At 60.3% G+C, this 21,757-nt stretch overlaps 2 protein-coding genes across 4 annotated transcripts in view; both read right to left on the minus strand.

Annotated features, from left to right (window-relative positions):
• Positions 1–283: 283 nt before the first annotated feature.
• On the minus strand, positions 284–3,586 carry CYP11A1 (cytochrome P450 family 11 subfamily A member 1; the record flags this gene model as incomplete). The annotated part of the gene is made up of 9 exons (XM_082769149.1): positions 284–551; positions 1,003–1,194; positions 1,369–1,447; positions 1,617–1,783; positions 1,855–2,015; positions 2,136–2,339; positions 2,625–2,824; positions 2,982–3,137; positions 3,312–3,586. The coding sequence occupies 9 exons, from the start codon at positions 3,584–3,586 to the stop codon at positions 429–431; spliced, it is 1,557 nt and encodes a 518-aa protein (XP_082625275.1). The 3' UTR covers positions 284–428.
• Positions 3,587–7,305: 3,719 nt separating this feature from the next.
• Positions 7,306–21,757, minus strand: part of SEMA7A (semaphorin 7A (JohnMiltonHagen blood group)) — a 31,460-nt gene continuing 17,008 nt past the window's right edge. For 2 of the 3 annotated variants that reach the window (XM_082769522.1, XM_082769523.1), the window contains 13 exons: positions 17,502–17,635; positions 16,762–16,812; positions 16,404–16,499; positions 16,192–16,276; positions 15,810–15,920; positions 14,615–14,754; positions 14,111–14,289; positions 13,818–13,926; positions 12,959–13,157; positions 11,307–11,422; positions 10,568–10,719; positions 9,960–10,027; positions 7,306–9,237 (listed from right to left, as the gene is read on the minus strand). In XM_082769522.1, coding sequence (XP_082625648.1) covers positions 8,888–9,237; positions 9,960–10,027; positions 10,568–10,719; positions 11,307–11,422; positions 12,959–13,157; positions 13,818–13,926; positions 14,111–14,289; positions 14,615–14,754; positions 15,810–15,920; positions 16,192–16,276; positions 16,404–16,499; positions 16,762–16,812; positions 17,502–17,635 — 1,790 coding nt within the window. In that variant the 3' untranslated portion in view covers positions 7,306–8,887. The remainder of the gene's footprint in view (positions 9,238–9,959; positions 10,028–10,567; positions 10,720–11,306; positions 11,423–12,958; positions 13,158–13,817; positions 13,927–14,110; positions 14,290–14,614; positions 14,755–15,809; positions 15,921–16,191; positions 16,277–16,403; positions 16,500–16,761; positions 16,813–17,501; positions 17,636–21,757) is intronic. The other variant, XM_082769524.1, reaches the window with a different exon arrangement.

Raw genomic sequence — 21,757 nt, forward strand, 5'->3', positions numbered from 1 at the left:
ATTGGGGCAGGAGGGAGGCGGGAGCGTGGCCCCAAGGGTCACCGGCACCCCCGTATTGCTGCCCTCCCCGTCACGGCTGCACCCCTCTCCCTAAAGCACCCCAGGGGGGTGGCAGACCCCCAAGATGTGTTCGCTTCTCCCACCAGAAACACCCCCCAGGCTCCACCTTCCCCCCACGGAGACCCCGGACCCTGGACCCCCTGCCCTAGGGGGTCCTCGGGGGCAGGACGCCGGAGACACTCGGAGATGCGAAATTCATGCTCATGGCAAAGAGCTGCTGCTTTTAGAAATTACAGAGCAAAAGGGAGGCAAAGCAAAACGGGGAGGGGGGCAGCTTTCCCCCCTCGTCCCGTGGGGCTGGAGCCAGGGCTGGAGGTGCTGGAGGCGTCCCCAGGCTGGGACCGGAGGGGGGCCACCAGGTGCCCCGCTCACGCCGGGCGCTGCAGGGGCCGGAGCGTCAGGTAGATGGGTTTGTCGGGCAGGAGGATGAGGTCGAACTTGGTCCCGACTTCCACCGCCCGCTTGGTCTCGATCTTGAAGTTCTCCAGGATCTGGGGTGGGAGGAAGGAAGAGAAGGAGGGAGGCGGCGGGGACGGGGATGCTCAGAGCATCCTGCCCGGTCCCCTACAGGGAGAAACTAAGGGGCAGGGTTGGGGCAGTAAGGAACGGGGTTTGGCACTAAGGGATGGGGTTTGGCACTAGGGGTTGGCATTTGGCCCTAAGGGACGGAGTTTGGCACTAAGGGATGGGGTTTGGCCCTGAGGGAGGGGTTTGGCACTAGGGATTGGGGTTGGGGCACTATGGGATGGGGTTTGGCACTAAGGGACGAGATTTAGTGATGGGACTTATTGTTAATGGTTGGACTTGGTGATTTTGGGGGAATCTTGAAGGTCTTTTCCCACCTAGATGGAAAGACTTTTCCAACCTAGATGGAAAGTTGTTTCCCAACGTAGATTTTATGATTCTACACCCTCCGAAACCGCCCCCAGCCCCGAGGCTCACGTGCATGAGGAAGAGCTGCATCTCCAGCTCGGCGATGCGGCGCCCCAGGCACTGCCTTGGCCCGAACCCGAAGCTCAGCCCCTTGAAGTGCTTGGAGCCCGGCAGCAGCCAGCGCTCGGGGCTGAACTGCTCCGGCTTGGGGAAGACCTCGGGGTCCCGGCCCATGGCGTAGAGACCGACCTGCACCAGCGTCTGGGGGAAAGATCAGCCCCATGGGGAGCTGCCCACGCTAAACCCAACCCTGTGCCCCTTCTGCACCCCACAGCGGGCTCCCAGCTGTGCTCGGAGCTCGGGGATGAGCAGATGAGGGGAGGAAAGCCCCATTTTGGTCCCATTCCCCTTCTCACCCCATGGTCTGGAGCTCACCTTGGGGGGGATGCGGTAGTCCTGCAGGACGACCTCCTGCACCGTGTACCGCTGCAGCGTCACCGCCACGGGGTGCAGCCTGCGGGACAGGAAAAAGGGGGACACACACACCTGCTTTTAGGGACAGCTGCCTCCCTCCTCTGTGCATAGCACCCTACGGGATGCCCGTCCCACCAGCATCACCCTGGCTTCCCCCAGAGATTTGGGGAGGAGAAGGGGCTGGCTGCATCCCCGTGCCCCGCGGCTACCTGAGCGTCTCCTTGATGGCCGCCTTGAGCAGCGGGGTGCTCTTCAGCATCTTCACCCTGTCCCCCGCCGCCTGGTGCTTGGCGGCCAGCACCTCCGCCCGCAGCTGCTCCTGGGTGCCCGGGGACCGCGCCAGCTCGAACATGGCCCACTGCAGCGTCACCGAGGTCTGCAGCGGGGCACAGCGGGGCTCAGCGCCGCCGCCGCCCCGTCCCCGCCACCCCGCGCCCTGCCCCTGACCGTGTCCACGCCGCCCGCCATCATCTCGGTGACGCTGGCCTTGATGTCGTCCAGGGGCAGCTTGTCCTGCAGGAGGAGGCTGGAGAGGATGCCCCCGTACTCCCTGCTGCCCTTGCGCTGCAGCCGCAGGTCCCGGTAGACGTTTTGGATGCATTTGTCGGCTGGGGCAAAGAGGGGCATGGTGCTGGGTGGTGCCGGTGCCACCACCAGAGGTGGCACCTGAGGATGTCCCTGCCCCGTGCCGGTGGCTTCGGGAGCCGCCGGGGAGGAGGAGAGCTCACCCTGGGTGAAGATGGCATCCCAGGCGTGGACGTGGTCCCGCCACGTCCTGGCGTTGAGGCCGCGGAGCAGGGCGGGCGGCAGGTAGAGCATGGGCGAGGTGGTGTGGAACATCAGCGTCACGGCGTCGATGAAGCGCTGCGCCTCGGGGTCCACGAAGTCCTGCAGCAGCCCCAGCCGCTCCCCGTACAGCACGTGGCACACGGCTGCAAGCACGGCACCCGTGAGCCCACCCAGCACATGGGGGAGACCCAAACGCAGCCCCTCCACCCTCCAATGTGGCCAAACGCAGCCTCCCCGTGGCTATGGGGACCCCGGCAGTGTGGGTGCTGGTAAAATGCTGCTGCCAGGTGGTTTGCTGCCGAGCGGGAGAGAGGACAGCCCTAAAAATGTAATTATTTGGGGAAGAAGTGCTCTGAGGTTGCAGCAGGGGAGGGCACATTGCACCACCCATCCCCTGTGCGTTTTGGAGAGATGTGGGGGGGGCTCACACTCCAGAGCGAAGCGGAAGAGCTCGTGGCTGAAGTCGGCCGTCCAGCGCTCCCGGCCGCTCTTCTGGACCTGTGCCCGTGCCCGCCGGACGAAGTCTTCGCCCACCTGGCTCAGCAGGGGCACGAAGCCCTCCACCACCCGCGGCGACAGCACCTCCTTGTTCAGGGTCAGGCGGTCCGAGCGCCAAGCCTCCCCCGTCCTGCGGGACACGGTGGGGTCACAAGCGGCACGGGGCGGGGGGCAGCCCCCATCCGACACCCCCAGCTCCCTCCTGCTGCGGCAGCTCCCTGCCACCTCGAGCTCCAGGGATGGCTCGGGGGGTGGTGGGACCCCGGGGCATGGTTTTGGGGGCTCACTTGAGGAGCACGCCGTAGGGCTTGTTGCGGTAGTCGCGGTAAGCCACCCAGGGGGGCACACTGAAGCGCTCGGGCATCATCCCCTCCGACCTGAAGAGCGTGGCCGCGTCCCGGGGGCTGATGATGTTGATGCTCTCGTAGACACCCAGCTTCTCCCTGCCACCACAGGGGGGGGTAAGGAGACAGCAGGGTTTCACCCCAAAACCACCCAAAGCCCTTCCCTGGGTGAACACCCCACTCCTGCCCATCCCCATAGCGTCAGGGTGAATGCACCCCATTAACACCCTCCTGTCCCGGCCTGGAGCAGCGGGATCGGGGCGGGATCCTCACCTGTAGATGGGCCCGAAGCGCTGGAACTTGCGTGCCATGATGTTGTGCACGTTGTGCAAGCCGCCCTCCTGCCAGAAGTGGTAGAGGTTGAGCCAGCCGCCCCGCCGCTCCCCCGGCACCTGCTCGAAGGGACGAGCCGCCAGGGCCGGGGCTGGGGGGCCGTGCGATGGGACAGGGACCCCCCCAGGGATGGGGACCCCCCCAGCCCGGCGGCAGCCCCCGGGGTGGCTGCGGGGCCACAAGCCGCCCGGTTTGGGTACAGCCCGGGCGAGCATGGGAGCAGGCGAGGGGGTGGCGAGGGTGACCTCGCTCTTATCCCACCCAGCCGAGGCTCAAGGCGAGGAGACGCCTCCTGCTGCGTCACGGGGCTGGGAGCTGGCGAGGTGCCCCAAAAGGGCCGGGATGGTGGGGGCTTGCTTTGGGGGCAGCACCTGGGGAGCACGGTCCTGCCCTGGAGGTGCTGCAAAGCTCCCCAGAGCAACGCAGGGAGTGCTGGCTGGTGGCTCCTGCAACCCTACTGCAAACTATTCTGAAATTAAAGCGAGCTCCCCGGCATCAAAGTGTTGGTTGGTTTGGTTTGGTTTGGTTTCCCCTGCAAAAATAAATGATAAAATTGCTGTAGGTGCTGCTGGAGCTTGGAGTGCACAATCAGGGGCATCTCATTGAGGTGTCCCTGGGGGAAGCTCAAAGGGGGGACCCTGAGGGATCCTTGGGGTGCTGGAGGTGACCAGGGCTGGGAGCAGGCAGGCAGCTTGCAGGAAATCATCCGGCAGCCTTCAGCTGCTTGCGTGGGCACCAGCCCCACTCCACGGCCCCCTCAGGAATCCAGGATTCACGCTGAGGACACGGCCAAGCCCTAAAGCCTTGTGCAACTACAGAAACTCCTGAAGTGAGAAAGTTCCCGAGGTCTCAACCAAAGCTGCCCACGGGATGAGCTCCAGCCCCTCCGAGCTGGATTAACGGTGCCACAGCCCCCGGGGAACCCCAGGCTGGGGGGCACGAAGGGCTCCCCGGGCACCGTGGGGGCAAACCCCCTTTACTTTTAGTAGCAAGCCCTTAGTTTAATTTTAATATATTTTTTTTTTTTTCTTCGAGGAGCAACCCCTTTTTGTATTATTTAGGGAGCAAACTTTCCCAGGGAGCATCCGAGGCTGAGCAGGCTGCGAGCCCCGCGACGGGCACCTGGTGGCGCGCCTGCCCCATCCACTGCCACCAGCCCGCCTGTCCCCGCCGCTCATCCTCCAGGACGGGCCGTTTGGGAAAATTTGGGAGAATTTGGCTCAGTTGTGCTGGAGGACCCCTGGCAGGAGCTCCAAGGTGGTCCCCATGTCCCCAAGGGGTCACGTTCCCCACTGGGATCCCACGCCTCTCCAGCACATCTCCAAAATTCGGGGGCGCCTTTTTCAGGGAGTTCATCCCCGAGTGCTGCTGGGGATGAAACTCCTGGAAAAAAAAATAAATAAATATAAATATATATATATATACATATAAGGTTGGTGTTTCCGGGCCCAGGAACTGCTGCGGTTGGGGGTCCCCAACCAAATGGGGGGCAGGAAATGGTTTTGGAGAGGTACTCGGAAAAAGCGGGGACGTGGCTGTGACCGCGTTTGCTCATGGGGCTGCTGAACGTCACGGAGCCCCGCTCTTTGGTGCCTGCCCCACGTCAAGGAGGGTGCCTCCAGTGGGGTTTTGTCCCCGTGCCTCCCCCGGGGGCTGCGTTCAGCCCAACGTGGGCGTCACACTGTCACTCTTCCCCTGTGGGGCTTTCCTCGCTCCATCCTCTCCCAAGCGAGGTGACAGCCAGCCCTTTGCACCCACTGCCCGAAATCACACCTTGAGCAGCAGGAGGTGCTGAAAACCACCTGGGTTTTGGGATTAGGGGGGCGAAACCCTCCCTCGCCCCTGCACAGCCCAGGAAGCCCGGCCTGCCTAGAAAATCCCCGTCACTGCCCGTAAGCCCGGAGTGCCCAGTGCTGGGAATGCCATGATTTATCACAGGAAAGGTGTATGGCCAGCTAAATTGCTTCCCTACACCAAACTCCCAGCCCATAGCCACATGTGGGGATGGAGACCGCATTTCTCGTGTGTTTTCCAGTGGGTTTTTTCTTCCTGCAGTGATTTCTCTGTGCGGTCTTCCCCCGAGCCGAGCCGGTGACAAATCCATTCATTTCAGCTTTGTTTAGTGGTTGGGAAAGTTTCACCAGCAAAACTCCTGCCCAGAAAACCCCAGAGCTTCAATTAGGGGCTGGAGGAGGTGATTTTCAGCCTGCTTTGTTTAGAAAGAGAAAGCTTTCGGCTGCGAAGGGCACGCTCTGGGTGCAGACCCTGTGGGTCACACCGTGCGCTCCTGGCCGTGTGCACGCACAGGGTGAGCGATCAGGGGCAGAAATGGGAAGGTTTCTCCCAAATCCTTGCGTCTGCAGGATTTCCTGGGTCTATTGTCCTCTCCGGCAAGCCCTCCGTGCAGAGCAGCCTCCAAGGCTGCACACAAGGTCAGCGGCACAAATAATCCCCGCAGCCTCCGGATGCCGACACCGCAGCAGGCGCCGGCTCCCTCCGGCAGCCCCACAAAGCCTGGGCAAGGCAAAACCCTACAAGCCTTTTGTTCCAGGCTGACGGCACCCGCTCGTTGCATTCATCCCCTCCTTTTCTAGCCCGAGAGGAAGCTGGTGGGGAGCTGCAGAGCCCGCGCCGTACCTGGCCTTCCTGCGCACGCCCACCCGCATTCAAAGAAGCCTCCCCAAAAATAGCTGCTGGAACAATGGGGCCATTGTCGGGGCGAGGTGCCGAGCTCCTGGTTTTTCCCCTTTCCACGCCTGCCTTTTCCCTCCAGCAGCCCCGAAGGCCGCCGTGACCACGCACGCGTGTTTGCTCAGCAGCCCCATGGTTTTCGTCTCATTGTATCCGTCGGAAACAGCCGGCGGTTGGGGGGGGGAAACAACTAAGAATAAAAACACTTGACACTATATTCTAAGTAAAAATAACAAACGGCACTCTCTTTTGTCCCGTTAACACTGGGAAAGGGGTGGGCTGGGGAAGGGGCAGGATGGTGGAGCCCAGAGAGCCCGAGCTGCGTTCCCACAGCCCCGCGTCCCTGTTCTCGGCCATCCTGCCTTCCTTCTGCCTTCACACTTCTCGTTTTAGCTCCGGCTGCAAACGCCGCCTCTCGGGCTCCTTTCTCCGTCTCTACGTCAAGGCACCGCATATGGCACCGCCGCCAAGTTCGCTGCCAAACCCCACGCTCAGGAAGAAATAGGGCAGGGGAGTCTTTCACGTTCGGCTGCCAAACCCGGCTGGGTCTCAGCAGCTGAATCTCCCCCTGATTTACAACTCCGAGCAGCCAGGGAGGGAGGCGCAAGAGGAGCTCCCACAAACCCAGATAATTCCCAAACGTTTTCCACCACCACCTGCAGGAAGGGGCTCGGGGCTGAGCACCACGAGGAAACGCGGCCAGGCACGGCTCTAAAATAATTCTGTGACCCTTTGAAGCCCCGAAAGCAGGCGGCTGTGGCTCTTTGACCAGGAAAAATAAAATTTCCAAGTCAAAGCCAGGCGCTCCCACCCCAGCCGCCAGCTGAAGGCAGCGGCACGGCTCGGCGCCCACGAGCACTCGGTATTTTTATCCTCACAGCCCCCACGGGGAGAGCTCAGCGCCCGCTCCCTTCTCGTGCCTGCGATTCCCCCGCGCAAATGCGAAAGCCGGAGAGGAGCGGGGCGTTCACACGGGGGGCGAACACCCTGCCAGAGGGGAGGGGAGGGCAGCGAGGTCTGACCCATCGGGAACAGGAAGGGCCGCAAAAAAAGCAGCACACGAAATATCAACAGGAAACCTGGAGGGTTCAAAGTGCCGTGGAGAGGACGCTCTCTGCGTGAACCCCCGGTGGGAAGCGGTGTGGGGACGGGGGGGGACCCCAGCACCGAGCACCCCTCGGTTCCCAGCAAGAAGCACGGCACCCACACGCTTTTTTTTCCATTCTTTATTTCACTGATCTCATTCTCACTTTGGTCGACAGGTCTGAAAGGGTTTTTTGGTAGCTGTTCTTTTTTTTTTTTTTCTTCCTCTTTTCTCTAACTCGAACCCACTTTCTCTTTTAAAAAAACTATAGAAGTATGGTATTGAGTCATCGATAATAAATAGATATTTGTTAGTTCACAAAGTTAAAGTGCTTTGAGAAGAGATGTAAGAAGCTCTGCCCTAGACTCGGGGAGGTTTCGTGGAAATGTAGTGCAGTAGGAAGCTCTGGCCTGTTGTCCATAATCATGAGACGCTCGTGGCATCTCTCCCCCTTGCCAAAAAACCCCGGGGCTCGGCTGGGCACAGCCCGCCCAGTGCTCTTCCCACCCAGAGCCTCTGAGGAGGCAGCAGAAGCATTGGACACGATGCCCCTGCCTTGCACAGCCCGAGGCCGGGGGTTTTCAGAACTCAAGAGGGCTGGGGAAGGCTCGGACAAGGTGTGGGATCGCCCCGTGCGCGTGGGCGCAGGGAGGGCATCCCGTTTTTCACAGTTTAGTCTTGCTCGGAGGCCTCAGAGCCCAGGGGAAGGGATCTCCCACCCTCCCCTGGCTCCTCATGCAGCTCCCGGCGGGTGGAAGTGGCTGCAGCCCCCCTGCCTGCCTGCAGCGCCCTGAGATCTGCAGCCTGGCTCCTCTTTCCCTGAGGGAGCCCAGTCCCTGGCGAGGAGGGAGCTCCGGGAGCAGGGCTGCCTGCTGCTTAGCTCAATGCCCTTAGCTGCCTGCGGCAGAGTTGTGCGTTTAAACGTCTTCCCAGGGCCTCCCAGGTTTGGCTGGGGCTCCGCTTCCACCTCTCCTTTCAGGCTCCGGGAAAGCGAGGACCCTTTGGTCTGTCCCTTCCCCACACCCCAAAGCTAGTCATCCTCCAAGCCTTTTCCATGCAAAACGCTGACTCTGTGCCTGCCCTTCCGTGCAGGTTCCCAGTGCGAGCCCCGATGGCCCCCCAGGGCACAGCCGCCTGCCAGAGAAAGGACAAAACCCTTCTGGAGCAGGAGGGGACTGGCGAGTGTCACTGGGAGCAAATCCAGCTGCTTGCCAGCTCGGGCAGGCGTTAGCCGCGAAAAACCTGGAGGCATTAGTCCCCACTTGGAGGGAAGCACAGATCAAACAGTCCGAAAGGCCAAGGGCTGACTCCTCCTCTTCATCACATGCAGGTTCCCGAAGAGAGGAGCCGTCGCGCCCTGAGGATCAGTGCATGCACATCTGCATAGTCCCCTGAACAAAGTCTGCGCCCAGTGCACGCTCAGGATGCGCTCGGGGGCAGGCTGAAGCCACCCCGCTCACGCTTCTGGCACAGCGAGCGTCCCCCGTGCGACTGGGTGCCCCTTCCCTTCCCCCCCCCCCATCCCCTGCTCCGCCTGGCCCTGTAGCTGCCTCTTCCTCCCACTCTCTCTTCCATCAAGGCCGAAGATGAGGGGCTGCTGCCCGCAGCGGCAGGGCCCCCCTGGGGACAAAGATTCACGTCCGAGGAGCGCCTACGAGAACGGGACCTCGCCTCGGGGCAGGACGGGAAGTGCGGGGAGAGCAGCAGCAGCCGGGAAGCTGGGAACCCTTCCCCGTCCTGGTCAGTGCAAGAGCTCCACCAGCAGCGCCGCCAGGAGCAGCTGCAGCCAGGAGCCAAGCGTGGTGGTGGCGCGGCCCTTCTGCGACATGAAGCGGAGCTGGTTCACCAGGCGCTCCCGCACCAGCGCCTGCTTGAAGCCGTCCTCCTCCGATTCGCAGAGGTAGTGGCCGTAGTGAGCGTGGCTCACGTTCTGGATGAAGTAGAAGCAGTCCATCTGGGGGTGGGTGTTGTTGCAGGTCTTGATGAGGCTGTTGTTGTGGTACCAGTTGTAGGTGGCGTAGTGGGACTCCACGGGGCAGTTGAGGTAGTAGCGAGAGAAAGGGACGACGGTGATGTTCTGGTAGGTGTCTGCTGGAAGAGAGGGAGAAGGGTTTGATGAGACCGGCGCCTCTGGGAGCCACACAAGTCCAGAGGGAAGAACATGTGGGTCAATGGGGACACGTTACATGGCCAATTAATGACAACAGCAGGGCGTGAACCACACCTGAAGTCCTCGGGACCCTTCTCCCTGGGCATCAGCATCCCCAGAGCGTGAGCCCCCAGCTTACGAGACCTCCCCCCACGGCAGCGCCAAGCCTTGCCACAGAGGAGAAATGAGGCCAAGCAAGATGGTTTATGGCAGTGTAGATGTCTCCAGATGTGCTGACAGCTCCTTGGACACGAAGGGCTGTTTGTGAGCTTGCTATGTTTGCACAGCAGCCAGACTGCTCGCTTTAGGGTAGGAGGTTAAATGTTTCATCACGTCTGCTGCTCCCTGCAGTTGCAGGCTGGGTAGGGTCATTTAGGTCGTGCCTGTCTCAGCCTCAGCCTGAGGGCCCAAGCTTGGCCACCGGAGGCTTCAAGCTCGTGGGATTGAATCCTGAAGGCCTGACCCACACTGTTTGTTTGGTTTTTAGCTAACAAACACATCACCCAGTGGTTAGCTCCAAGCTGAGACACGCTCGGTGTCCTGGCTGCAGTGCAGTCACCATGAGCTCACCAGCAGTGGGCTGTAACAGCCTGTCCAACCCGTACAAACATTTGGGAACCAGTCAGCCTGTCTCAGACACACCATGGACAAACCTTTTACATACCTTCCATAACTTCGCCCTTCTGGCACTTTCCTTGCCACGGGTTCAGGTCCAGGTTCTGGTGCACCTCCCTGGCAGACAGGAACAAGCGTTAGCAACGCAGTAACAGCAGGGAAGCCGCGCTCTGGGGCTACGGAAGGGATGGCCCTTAAGGCACGTGGTGGGTCAGAAAGTTTAAACACCGAGCTGGGTGGGGAAAAACACCACCCCCGTGCTCAGGAGGTTGGTGGATGACAAACGTGAGACCCAGCAGCCTCACCTCACCACCACCGACCACCACAATCTTAGTTTTCATCTCTGAGGGCGAGCGTAACAGGGCAGAACCTGTGGTGCGATGGAGCCGCGTGCATTTCGAGCAGCAGGAGAGGAGCCGGGTGCTCGGGTTGTAGGGAACCCACTGACACCTCCTCCCACGGAGCAGGGGTGGTGCAGGAGGACCGGATCAGAGGTGTGTGCTGGTACTGCCGGGACACGACGGGACCTGCCTCTGATGGCAAAACGGCCCCAAAACCAGCCGCAGGAAGGGGAACGGGATCAGGAAGGGGAATGGGGCCAGGAAGGGGAACGGGCTAGGCACTTCTTGAGATAAAGGAGATACAAGAGCCACGTACGGGTTCTGATGGACGGCCTGGCAGCGCCCGCCGGCCCAGCCGCAGTACGGGTCCCTGGCCAGCAGGCAGCTCTCGCAGTTGTTGCGGTACAGCCCGCACATGGCCATGGGCACCTCCACCACCCTGCTCGCTGAGCCCACGTACAGCATCGCCTGCAGGAAAGAAGCAGAGGGGCTGAGCGTGGCAGCACCCTGCCCCGGCACCGCCGTAGGAGCGTCTAGCACCTCTCGGAGGAAATGTTCCCACAGCTTCAGTCGCTGTGGCACCGGGTTGGATCCCACCAGCAGGGCTGCTTGCTCTCCAGGCAGCGCAGCCGCACGGAGCTTGCTCCATGTCGTGGGAGGGCAAGCAGCCATCCTCCCCCCAGCAGCCCGAGGTATAAATAAGTTTGCTGCATCAGTTGTCGCCTCCGGGACGGAGCAGCAGCGCCGTCTGACAGCTCAGCTGCCAGCAGGGCCAGAAAACGAGAGGGGAACCACAGGGGGAGCCGAACACCGGGCTGGGATTTGACCCAGGCAGCAAACAGCCTCCCCTCGCCCCCAGAAGAGGTGGTGCCTGAGCAGCTCCTCTGCCCACAGGTCTGAACGGTTATCCAGCCCTGGGGACGTCAGCCTGGCTGCTAGGATCCCCCCCAAACCCAGCCAGAGGCTGCTTCCAGGTCTCGGGGCTGGCATCAAGCTGTCCGTGCCTGCCTCCACTGCCGTGTTTAACGCCGGAGCCTGGCCAGGCAGAGACCCACCCTCTCGTGGTCCAGGATCATGGACTGGATGGGCTCCTTCCTGGAGAAGACCTGGATCTCCATGATGTTCTGCACCCCCTCCGGCAGCTCCACCACCTTGTGGATGGATCCCTTGTCTGCAAAGAAAGACGGGAGAGCCCCGGTGAAGGAGGCTGAGCGGAAAGGCGAGGAGAGGGGGCTGCGGCCTCAGGGGGGGAAAGAGGGCAGGGAACCAGCTCTGGGACCTCAGCCCCCGCTGTGGCAGACGAGGCCCGTTCTGCAGAGCCAGGCGAGGCTGTATGCCTGAAGCCAGCACCCCAGAGGAGCCTGGAACCTTTCTCAGAAGGGGCTTTTTTTTTCTGCTTCTGGGAAATCATCCTACAAACAATAGTGCTTCCCACGGCAGAGCCTTGCCATCCTCCCAGCCGAAAGCCATGAGGAACCAATTTCCCCTGTCACCCCCTGGGACGTGGCCATGCTGGCTGTGTTCAGCCACACCACAATGGCCTGGGAGAAGGCAAACCAACTGCTCTCTCACTTATCTCTGATCTGATCACTGCTCTGCTCTGGCTCACCACTTGCCTGAGGTTGAGACCGGGACTTCTGCCTTTCTGGATTTTAAGTAAACCGACTTCCCTCCCCGGTGAAATGACTTCACAAACTGGTGATTTAAGAAAGTCGGTTTATCTGTTAGAGGTGTGGGAAGACTGATCCTGGAAGAAGAGGGCTTGGGCATCCTCACCGCTTACCCTCTTTTAGTTTTTACCTGCTTTTCTCTTCTCAAATAGCTGACCCCTTCCCCACTGAACAGAAAGAGGTGACCCCAGGAGGGGCCAGGCAGGGAATAGGACCCCCCTCTCGCCCCAGGTGCTGGCCCTTGCCTTCACACCCACCCCAGCGTGGGTGGGAAGCTGCCTGCCAAGCCCTGCAGCATGGAACAAGCTCCCTTGCAGGGATCTGGAAGGCATTGCAGGCACTGAGCTGACGCCTGGAGCACAGGAACAATACGAGCATGGGTGGGCCCTAGCCCAACCCAGGCCACCTACGGAGACTCGTCTGTGTTTTTTAATCACAGACTGGGAAACAAAAGCTGGGGAAAGTCCTCTCAGAAACGCCAAGGAACAGAATGCAGGTGCAGAAAAGGGATGAGCCAAGCTCTAGGGAGCCAGCCTGGGCAGCAAGACGGGCAAGAGAGGGGAGCACTGCGCTAGGGACCTTTCAGACACCTTTTTAGACCACTTGAGAAGCCAGGCAGCCCTGACTCAGCTCTCCAGCTTCGCACAGAGGATGGAGCTTTTGCTCTGCCATCCTGTTTGCCTGCAGGGGAACCTCGGGCTTGGCCCAGCACCGTGGGGACCCCGGTGGCTGTGATGAGCTGGCCATGCCTCCAGCCGGAGCCGCAGGAACTCTGCACCGCTGCACTAGAGCGAGCAGGGACAGGAGGTGACAGCACGGGGCCCTTTGTCAAAGGATCTCTGCTTGGCAGCATAAAACTGTAAAAACTGCACCTGGGGAGGGCCTTGCTGCCCCTCGTCTGCCCTAAAAACACTCAGCCTGAGACCTATGTGCCACCCAGCAGGGTAAATCCCAGGCGTTGGGATTCTGCTCTCAAGCTCCCTTGGCTCCCTGCCCCAAGGGGAAAGCAGCCAGGGGATCCCAAAGGCTCCCAGTACCTGTTGCCAGATAGAGCACGGTGTATTGCTGTCCATCCCTCACAGAGACCTTGTGCACCCCGATCTTCTGGTAGCGGTGCTTGTTGTGGAACAGGGGGCTCCTGCTGGGGGCGAGGGGCTCCACCCGGTCCTCCACCTCCGGGTGGCTGTCGGCTATCTTGAAGGTCTCGCTGGGGGTGTGCTGCCCCGAGGAAACGCACTGCGCCGGGAGGGAACAAGAGGCACCGTCAGAGGCAGGCAGATCCCCGGGGGTGGCATTTGGGGGCAGAAGGGCAAGGACAGGGCACAGGGCCTCCCACCCCAACACAGAGCCCGCTGCCTGCCCCGTCAGGTGCACGGGATCACAAAGCAGGTGGGAAAGCACAGGGCAAACACCTTAGCCACAAACCTGGCGGTCCCATAGCCCTTCCCCTGCTGCAAAAGTTGCAGCTTGTGGGATTCAGACCCTGCCATCCCCCAGCAGCCCACAGCAGCCTCTCCCCACGCTGCTATTTCCTGCCAGGTCAGCTGCGTATCAAAAAATTAAGGGCTGGGCTAGATAGGGGTGGACAAACGCCTTGTGTTGGCGAGCACAATGCAGGACATTGTCCTCCAGCCTCGCGCAGAAGCACTCAGACCTGTTTGCCACGGCACATGAGGGCCTCTCTCCCTTTTCTTTCTACAAAGGTGTTGGACCCTACCCAGCCTCCTCGTGTTTCCAGCAACAAAGCTCAGATCCTTCCCGCAGTGCCTACACCCCGTACAAACCTGGCGCCCGCCTGGCTGGGACCCTCACCTGCCCCAGCTACTCCGGCAGCAGCAGCAGCAGGGCAGGGAGCAGCTCTCCTCATTACGTGGGCATCTTTCATCCCCCACTCACCTGCCCAGGTTTGATCTCTGGGTTGGGACCGTTGTAGCCTTTGAGTTTGGAGGTCCGAAACACGTCATCAATGTCCCCGAAGGAGTAGACACACACAGCAGAGCTTCCCCTGGGAGCAATAAGGCAGAAAGGGTCAGGGAGGCACTGGCCATCACCTGGGACATGGCTGCACGTGTTGAAACTTTTCTGCCCCGTGTCCATTCTGACAATTTTCCAGCCATGTGCCTGCCAGAGAGAACACAGGGCTGAAAGCAAGGACTTCCAGCATCCCCTCATCCTGCAAAGCCCCTCACCAGGTGTTTGTGAAGAGCCCGTAGACTTTGGAGTCCCTCCAGTTGCTCGCCGGGACAAAGAAGACATCTTGCAGCCAGTTGAAGTTGCCCTTGGTGGCGGGGTCGACACAAATCAAGCTGGCCTTCAGGAAGGTGGTCCACTTGGAAGCGGAGAGCGAACTGGTTCCCCCTTTGTCTTCCTGGGGGGGGAGAAGGAGCAGGGAGTCAGGGGTTGGCAGAGAACAGCACAAAGCCCTCTCCGTCCAGCATCTTGGGTGGATAACTGGGGGATTCTCCAGAGATAGAGCTGACACTGGGCACTGCAATGCTTGTGCACCTCTCTAACAGCCCAGCGAGACAGGACAGGGCTTTGTCTCCCCTACAGGCACAATGGGAGGCCAAAGGACATGGGTACAGGGAGCCCGTGGGGCCAACTCACACGCTGGTAACACCAGATGAGCTGGCAGGGTCATTTAGCACCCCGTGACACTCTCACCTCCCCACCATACGCTGCTCCCATGGTACCTTACACAGCTGGGCCACTCGGGAGATGTTCCTGGGTGCCTCGAGGCTCTTGTCGGGGTTGTCTTCACGGAAGAAGTAGTAAATCTTGTCCTGGTGACTCTCTTCATGCTTTAATGTGGTGGCTTTGACAAACTGAGGGTCTGAAAAGGGAAGCGAGCCGTCAGAAAACCTTGTCCTGAGCACACACACTCCAGGAACACAAGCTCATCTGAAAGCCTCCGGTGGGTAAAGGGCATGCCCAAGCCCTTTTTCTCTACACGACCGATCACAGCACATGGAAGACCATGCACCACCTTCCCACCGCTTCATACACCACCATCCCAGTGGGTTCTCCTTCCCCTCCCTCCCCCAGGCACCCATTTCCTTGAAGGCCAAGTCCCCAGAGCCCAGCCTCGGCTGCTTAGCAGCAAAGCAAACCCCTTCTCCCTTTTGCACAGCAGAGCTATAAGCACACAGGAAGATTCCCTCGGTGGAGAGAGCTGCCCCGGTGTTTGTGTTCGGCGTGGAAAACCCAGTGATGCTTTTCCTATTAATACACCGCTGCCACAAAGGGCATCCCCAGCAGCAGCAGGGTCCCTCCGGGCATCGTTAGGCAGAAGCCCCACGGCAGGGAGTTCTCTGTCATCGTGGGATCAGTGGGTTTGTTTGCTGCTGCCTGGCTTGCCCTGCCAGTGCTCTGCATGCCCAAATCCTGTTTTGCCCCGGTGTTGTTTGGGTTTGATTTCTGTCTGGCCAGGGGTTCAACAATCTCCCGTTCCCCGGGGAGGCTTGGGGGAAGCAGTAAGGCCGTGGAAGTGGAGGTGGGTCCCTTCCCTCTGTTCCTACCCACCCCACGTGCAGACCAACAGGCTCCTGCCCTGCAGTCACGGCCGGCTGGGGATTTGGAAAGAGTCCCTGCCCCGCCTGGAAGCCCTTCTTCCTCTTTCCACCAGCAGCTGATGGGCACCTTTACACAACCAGCCTCTGCCACGGGACTCGCCACCCACTTCTCTCCATTTCCCCATCTCCCCGCCCTGAGCAAGAGGAACTCGTGTGCCAGTTGCTTTGGCCCCGAAACAAGGAGGTGAAGTTCCTCCAGCTGGCAGCAACAGAGCTGGGGGCAGCCACTGGGTTCCTCCTCACCAGAAAGGACCCAATCAGCCCAAATTCTCTGCTGGGAAGGGCAAAGCAATGGATCCCATGCTCCTGTACTCACTCTGCATCACCGTGTCGCTCGTGTAGAGCTCTCCACCCCCCCTGACCCGCCGGAATCGGGGTATCTTGCCGTTCTGCTGGCTCTTCTTGATGGTGGAGTAGATGTCAGGATCTGTTGGACAGGAAGGCTCGTTTGCAGCAGGCTGGTTTCCAGCAGGGGCAGGAGGGTTTGGGAAAGGAAAGCAAAGGGCCAAGAAGTGCGTGGGCACGCAGACAGGCGGAGGGGGCTGGCAGAAGGACGAGCATCTTGATGAGGCAAAAGCAAGAGTGCCAGCTAAAGCAGGGGAAATGCAGCCCTCGGGGCAGCCTCAGGGTTCCCAGGTGCCCCTTTTCGCTACGGAGAGCCCACCCTAATTGCATGGCACGCGAGCAGTCAGACTTACAGTCAACGACGACAAGGGAATTCGCGTCAGGGGTGAAAGGAGCAAGACCTCTGCCGTCCTGCGGAGAGCTCTTCTGCCTCTGCGTCTGGGGAAGGACAGAAAGGGCCTTGTGAGATAAGGTGAGATAAGAAGCACAATCACTCCAGGACAGGGCAGGAGAGCCAGGTGCCTGCATTCTCCCCCAGCCAAGCAAGCTCGGAACCCCAGCGTACCAAGTTCCAGCAGGTGGGAGCGCAGGCGCCGGTCCCACACACCAACATCCCATCTCCGTGCTTCGCCACTAAGGTGATGAAATTTTTGTTGTCCTCCTGCAGGAGAAAGAAGAGGCCCGTGAGCAGCTGCTGATGGCAGAGCACGGCCCTGCAGCTCCGAGCCTGCAGCACTACCAAGCACCCTGCTATGTGGCTTCATATTTTTCCATAGGTGTTAAACCCAAAGGAGGGTACCGACACCATCCCACCCGCCCTCCACTGGAGCTCTTCACCCAGAGGAAGCACATGAGGAGCTTACAGAGTCCCTTCCCCAAGCCCCCCAAACCTCACACGCTGTTCCCCCACGGGCAGGACCTACCGGACTCCCAGGTTTCAAGCACTGTCCTCCATTTTCCACAGGGAAGTCTTCCTGGAATAAAAGAGGAAGAAAGAAGCTTTAATTGCTTCCCTCTCCAAGACAGCTAACGGGGGCTGCGTCTCATGTGTTAGTTGCTCTTTCAGCACAAAGCAAAGCCAGCATGTCAGTGAGAAGGCCATCAAAGCCCCCAGCTCGAGGGGTCCAAGGGTTGGGACACACGAACCCCTGCTGTTCCTGGGCATGAGAAGGGAAGTTTCTGGGCACAAACTGCAGCAATTGGGTTGTTTGAGAAGGAGAAGAATGGGTCATGTGAAAGCTAACTGCCCCTGGGGCTTTCCTGCTGTTTCAACTTGGTGCCCAGCTGATCCAGAACTTGCTGCTTTTGAGAAAAAGCAGCCTGGGCAGTGACAGTGGCAAAGGAGGGGAACCCAGCTCCTCCCCAGTGCCACGAGTCCGAGCATCCCTTCCCATGCTAAAGAAAGGGTGCCCCACCTGAGAAATCCTAGCAGCAAAGACCTCAGGAGGACCACAGCCTGGGAAGAACCCACCTACAATTGCCACAGGACACTTCCCCTGCGCTGCAGGCACTGAACGCAGCGATGGTGTGGGCAGGTGGGGCAGGCTGGGCACAGACCGAACCCTTCCAGTCCTGATTTTGCTGCCCACAAAGGCTGCAGGAAGGATGCTGAGTGCTTGGTGACAGAGCCCTGGGGCCAGGCTTGCAGGCAGAGCACCCTTACCATGTAGCTCTCGGAGGTCGCGAAGTCGTGGTAGTAAAGCCTCCCCTCTCCCCCAACGTAGATGGCCGAGGTGTTCTCCTCGTGGTAAAAGACAGGATACTTCTCGCTCCTCAGAAAGGCATACTCCCTCGTGCCTGGGAGGAGCAGAGAGAAGATTTTCATCAGCACAAGCGCAGCCTGCTGCAGAGCAGCCGCAGCCAACGCAGGCTGCTGGGCTCCCTTCCCGCGTCCTTGGGGCGAGCGAGGAGAAAAACAAGGACACAGGGCTCTGCGGGGCGGCTGGGACAGCGCCAGGCAGTGCTCGGGCTCGGAGCCGTGCCCTCATCCTGCCGGCCCCACGGAGAGCACAGCTCTGCAACGGCGAGGCTCTGCCTGGCCCCTGCGGGGCTGCTGATGGAGGGGGAAGGACTTTGATGCGGGAGGCTCTTGGAAGAGGCGAGCAGGAGCTGCGAGTGCCTCATCCCCAGCTCCCCGGCAGCCAGGTGCGTCTCCTGCCCCCCAGCCCCGAGGTGACAGTGGTGCTACGTGCACGTGCTCCTGCCCTGGAGGCTGAGGTGGGACTGACAAGGTTTGGAGCCACCAGCCCCCCGGGGAACACAACGCCCGGGGTCAAAGCCCCGATGGTGCAGGGGAAGGAAGCAGGTAAAGCTGAGCTGCACGCCCCGGAGGTGAGCTGCAAGAGGCAGGCCCCGTGTCACAACCGCTTGCTGCAAACGGGAAGCGTCCCGAGCCCAGCTGGGAGGAAGGGCAGCTCGTCCTCCCCACCGCACCTTCCTCTTTCACCTTCTAGCCTTCCCAGCTCCTGTTCCCTGCATCGTCCTCCTCTCCCCTCTGCATCACCAGCTCAGGTGTGGGAGGCTGCAGCAGCTCACGGTCAGCCAGCACTGCCTCGAGCATCCTCCCCCGGGCTCTTTGCTCTCTCCCGGTGGGAGGCAGAGGTCCTGCAGCCCCTCCGGGTTGGTGCTGCCTCCTCTGAAGCTTGCGGCAGCCCTGCAGGGCTCAGCACCACGGCAGCACGTGCCGCAAGCTGGACGCTGCCCTGTTCCTAGCTGCAGTTCGCAGCAATCACCAAGAGGGAGTGGAATCCAGCTCCGACGAGGGGAAAAACCTCGGATCAGGACCGACCTCGCTGGCTCTCCCTTTCCACATCTGCCTCCTCTCCCTCTTTCCCAAGAAGAGGGCCTCTCCTGCCAAGTGCTGCTGTTCCCAGCAGACAGACAAAGATTGCGTTTGCCTCGGGAGCTGGCTGGCTGCACAGACAGGCAATTAATCAGTGGCACGTGTCCCTCTATTTATAGGGCCACTTGGCAGGGGCAGAGGACAATCGCCGCACAGCCCAATGCTTCCTCCCTGCCTGGAGCGCGCTGTGCAGGGGTCCTGCCAACACCCCACAGAGCCCAAAGTTAGAAAAAAAAAACACAAAAAAAAACCAAAAACCAGCAGTATTAGAGGTCTCTCAGCCTCCCGAATGCCTGATTATTTAGGGCTTTTTCCCCCAATTCAGCACACCAGTGGTGCAGGGGAGCTCCTCGGGGTGGCTGGCTGGGACACCCCCCGGGCTGCAGCTCTTGGCTAACGCGTGGGGCGCTTGCAGGAAAGCTTCCCCAGCCAGCACAACCCATGGCCAGCACACCACAGGCAGGTTTGGCTGGACTTCAGCACGCTTTTGCTCTTCTTTTCAAGCCTCCAGCCCTCGATCCGTGGCCATTGCCCACTTCTCGCCCTCCTGCACGCACCTGGCGCTGCGATCGTGCTACCCTCGGTTTCGTTTTGGGGCTTTTCCCTCGCAGCTCCTCTTTCGTAAGCCCCGTTTGGTCGGCTCCGAGAGCTGTGCCAACCTGCTTGCTAGCAAGGACACACTTCTCTTCAAGCAGCCAGAAACAAACAAGCCCAAAACAATAATTCGGTTGGCGCCAACACATTATTTATCCTGCTGCTCCCCAGGGACTGCTCTGAATCACTGAGCTGAGGATAAACACCGCTGCTAGCCAGGGCCCAGAGGCGTTTCCAGCTTTGATTTACCCTGATCTGGAAGGGAGACTTCTAAAGGTGTTTCCGTGAGCGGGAGCAGGGTGCCCCTGCCTCTGGGTCAGGGTGCTGGCTGGCCTGTGAAGCTGGCCTTCAGCCCTGCTCTGCCTTCAACAGCCGGGCTTTGGCGACAGGTTCGATCCCCTTCACATCCAGCAGGTCCGTGGGGGCAGCCCTGTGGTCCCATACCATGGTTTTGGGGCAGGAAAGGCTCCAAGAGCCATGGGGAAGATGAGGATGAGGGCATCTAAAGGCTGAGGGCACGGCACAGTGCCCAAGCTACGTTCCCAGAGAAGGGGACGACCCCAAGCTTCGGAAAACAGGGGGCGGGCAGATTTCCAGGGCCCTGCTAACCCGGTCGAGTCTCTCCGCCTGGCATTTAATGCAAAGCCCACTGTCAGCACACAAATCAATGGCACAATTGTCAATTGAAATGCTAACCCGGGGCCGGAGGGATGAATAGGAGAAAGAGCAGCTTTGTGCTTTGCCGGCGAGATGAGGAACGCCGGAGCAGATTGAAGAATAATAATAATATTAAACGAGAGAGGGAGGGAGGGAGCCTAGTGCATCTCGGAGGATGCCTGGAGGGTGAGGTAATGGAGGAGATGAAGGACAAGAGATGCTGCAGACAAGGGCAGGGAGGCCCACCCTAAACAGAGTGGCACAGATAAATTCTGCTTCTAGTGGGGCCGAGGTCGGCACAGGCTGACCTCAGGCAAGGCTCGGGGGATCGGTGCTTTAAGGACAGCCAAAGGGCTCTGCTTTGCTGCGGATCCGGGAGCCAAGAGCCTGGGCAGTGCCCTGGATGCAGGAGAAGCCTGCTCGCAGCCTCCTCCTCAAAGCAGCTGTCTGCAGATGCTCCAGCCAGGGAAACAGCATGGGAGTGCGGGCTCGTTACAGACAAATTCATCAGAGCAGCTCCATCCCCAGCTCGGGGGCTGAGTCAGCTGCAAAGCTCCGCTGTCCTCCTGGCTGAAGGGGAATCCTGCCAGCCCCTCTGCGGCCCCCCGATGCTCATCAGGGCCACGGGCAGCAGGCGAGTCCTTGTAGGGCGACGAGTCCCTGATGCTGCCCTAAAATGGACGGGGTTGTTTGGATCTGCTCTGACGCCAGCGTTTTAAAAGGAAGAACTGAAATAAAGATTAGGATTAAAAAAGAAGAGATGGGGACCTTCCGCCTCTCGGGCACAGCGCTGATGCAGCCGAGAGCAATGTCCCTGAGAAATCCTTCACTGCTGATAACTCTTGTCAGCTGGGGACTCTGCCTGGGTAAATGAAGAGGGAAAATCAGGCAGAGCAGGGAGCTCACCTGCTCCCTGGGACTGCCCTTGCTCTGCACCACGGGGACTGGGGAGCATCTGTGCAGCCCCAGCTGGAAAAGCTCCCATCCAGGCAGCCACAGGAGGATTTGAGCCCTTTCGGGGCACACAGAGGTTTCCAAACCCGATTGCTAAGTGGCACTAGGACTTGTGCCAACACCATCATGAACCCAACCCTGCCGGCGTGACGCCGGTGACACCGCCACCTGCCCTGCTGCCCGTAGGGCCTGCCTGAATCACAGCGCCCATCCTTTGCTGGCTCCTTCCTTTCCCCCTCGCCTCCCCGGCTTTGTGTGTTCCTTCCTGAGCTGACGGGAGGGGATACGACCTTCCCCGTGGCACGTCACCGTCTCCGCCGTCATCCATCCTCGCCGCACGGGCTGAGCTTGGCTGGGAGGCAGGAGGAGAAGCCTCCCCTCAGTGCTGACTCACGGCCGGGCACTTACACCTGTGCCGTCGTGAGTCAGGGCTGAGCAACCCCAGGAATGTGGAGAGCTCCACTTATCGCCTCTCTTTTGGGAGTATCGGGGCCACCCAGGCTCAGCGGATGCACGACAGACGGCACGGGGCACGGGCTGTCGGCAGCTGTCCTTTAAAGGCAGGGAGGAGATCCCAGCCTCAGCGCCTTCCTCACCCAGCCCCGACACCACGCCACGCTTCCAGTTTCACCATGAGGCTTCCCTTGCTCCGTGAAATCACATGGGATCGTGACACAAGGAAACCAGTTCCTGTCGTCACGGCCGGCTGGGCAGGGGAGGTGATTCAAGAGCTGGCTCACCTTCCCCTTGGGAGCGCTCTTTCTGGGACTTTTCTGCAAAAAGTACTGGTTTTGGAGAAATGCTTTTTCTCTAGATGAGACAACCCAGGAGGGGCGCCCTGGGGTTTTTGTTCTGACCTGCTGCAGGGGAAT

The sequence above is a fragment of the Aythya marila genome (genome assembly GCF_965140915.1).
Source record: "Aythya marila genome assembly, chromosome: 11".
NCBI classification, from domain to species: Eukaryota; Metazoa; Chordata; class Aves; order Anseriformes; family Anatidae; genus Aythya; species Aythya marila.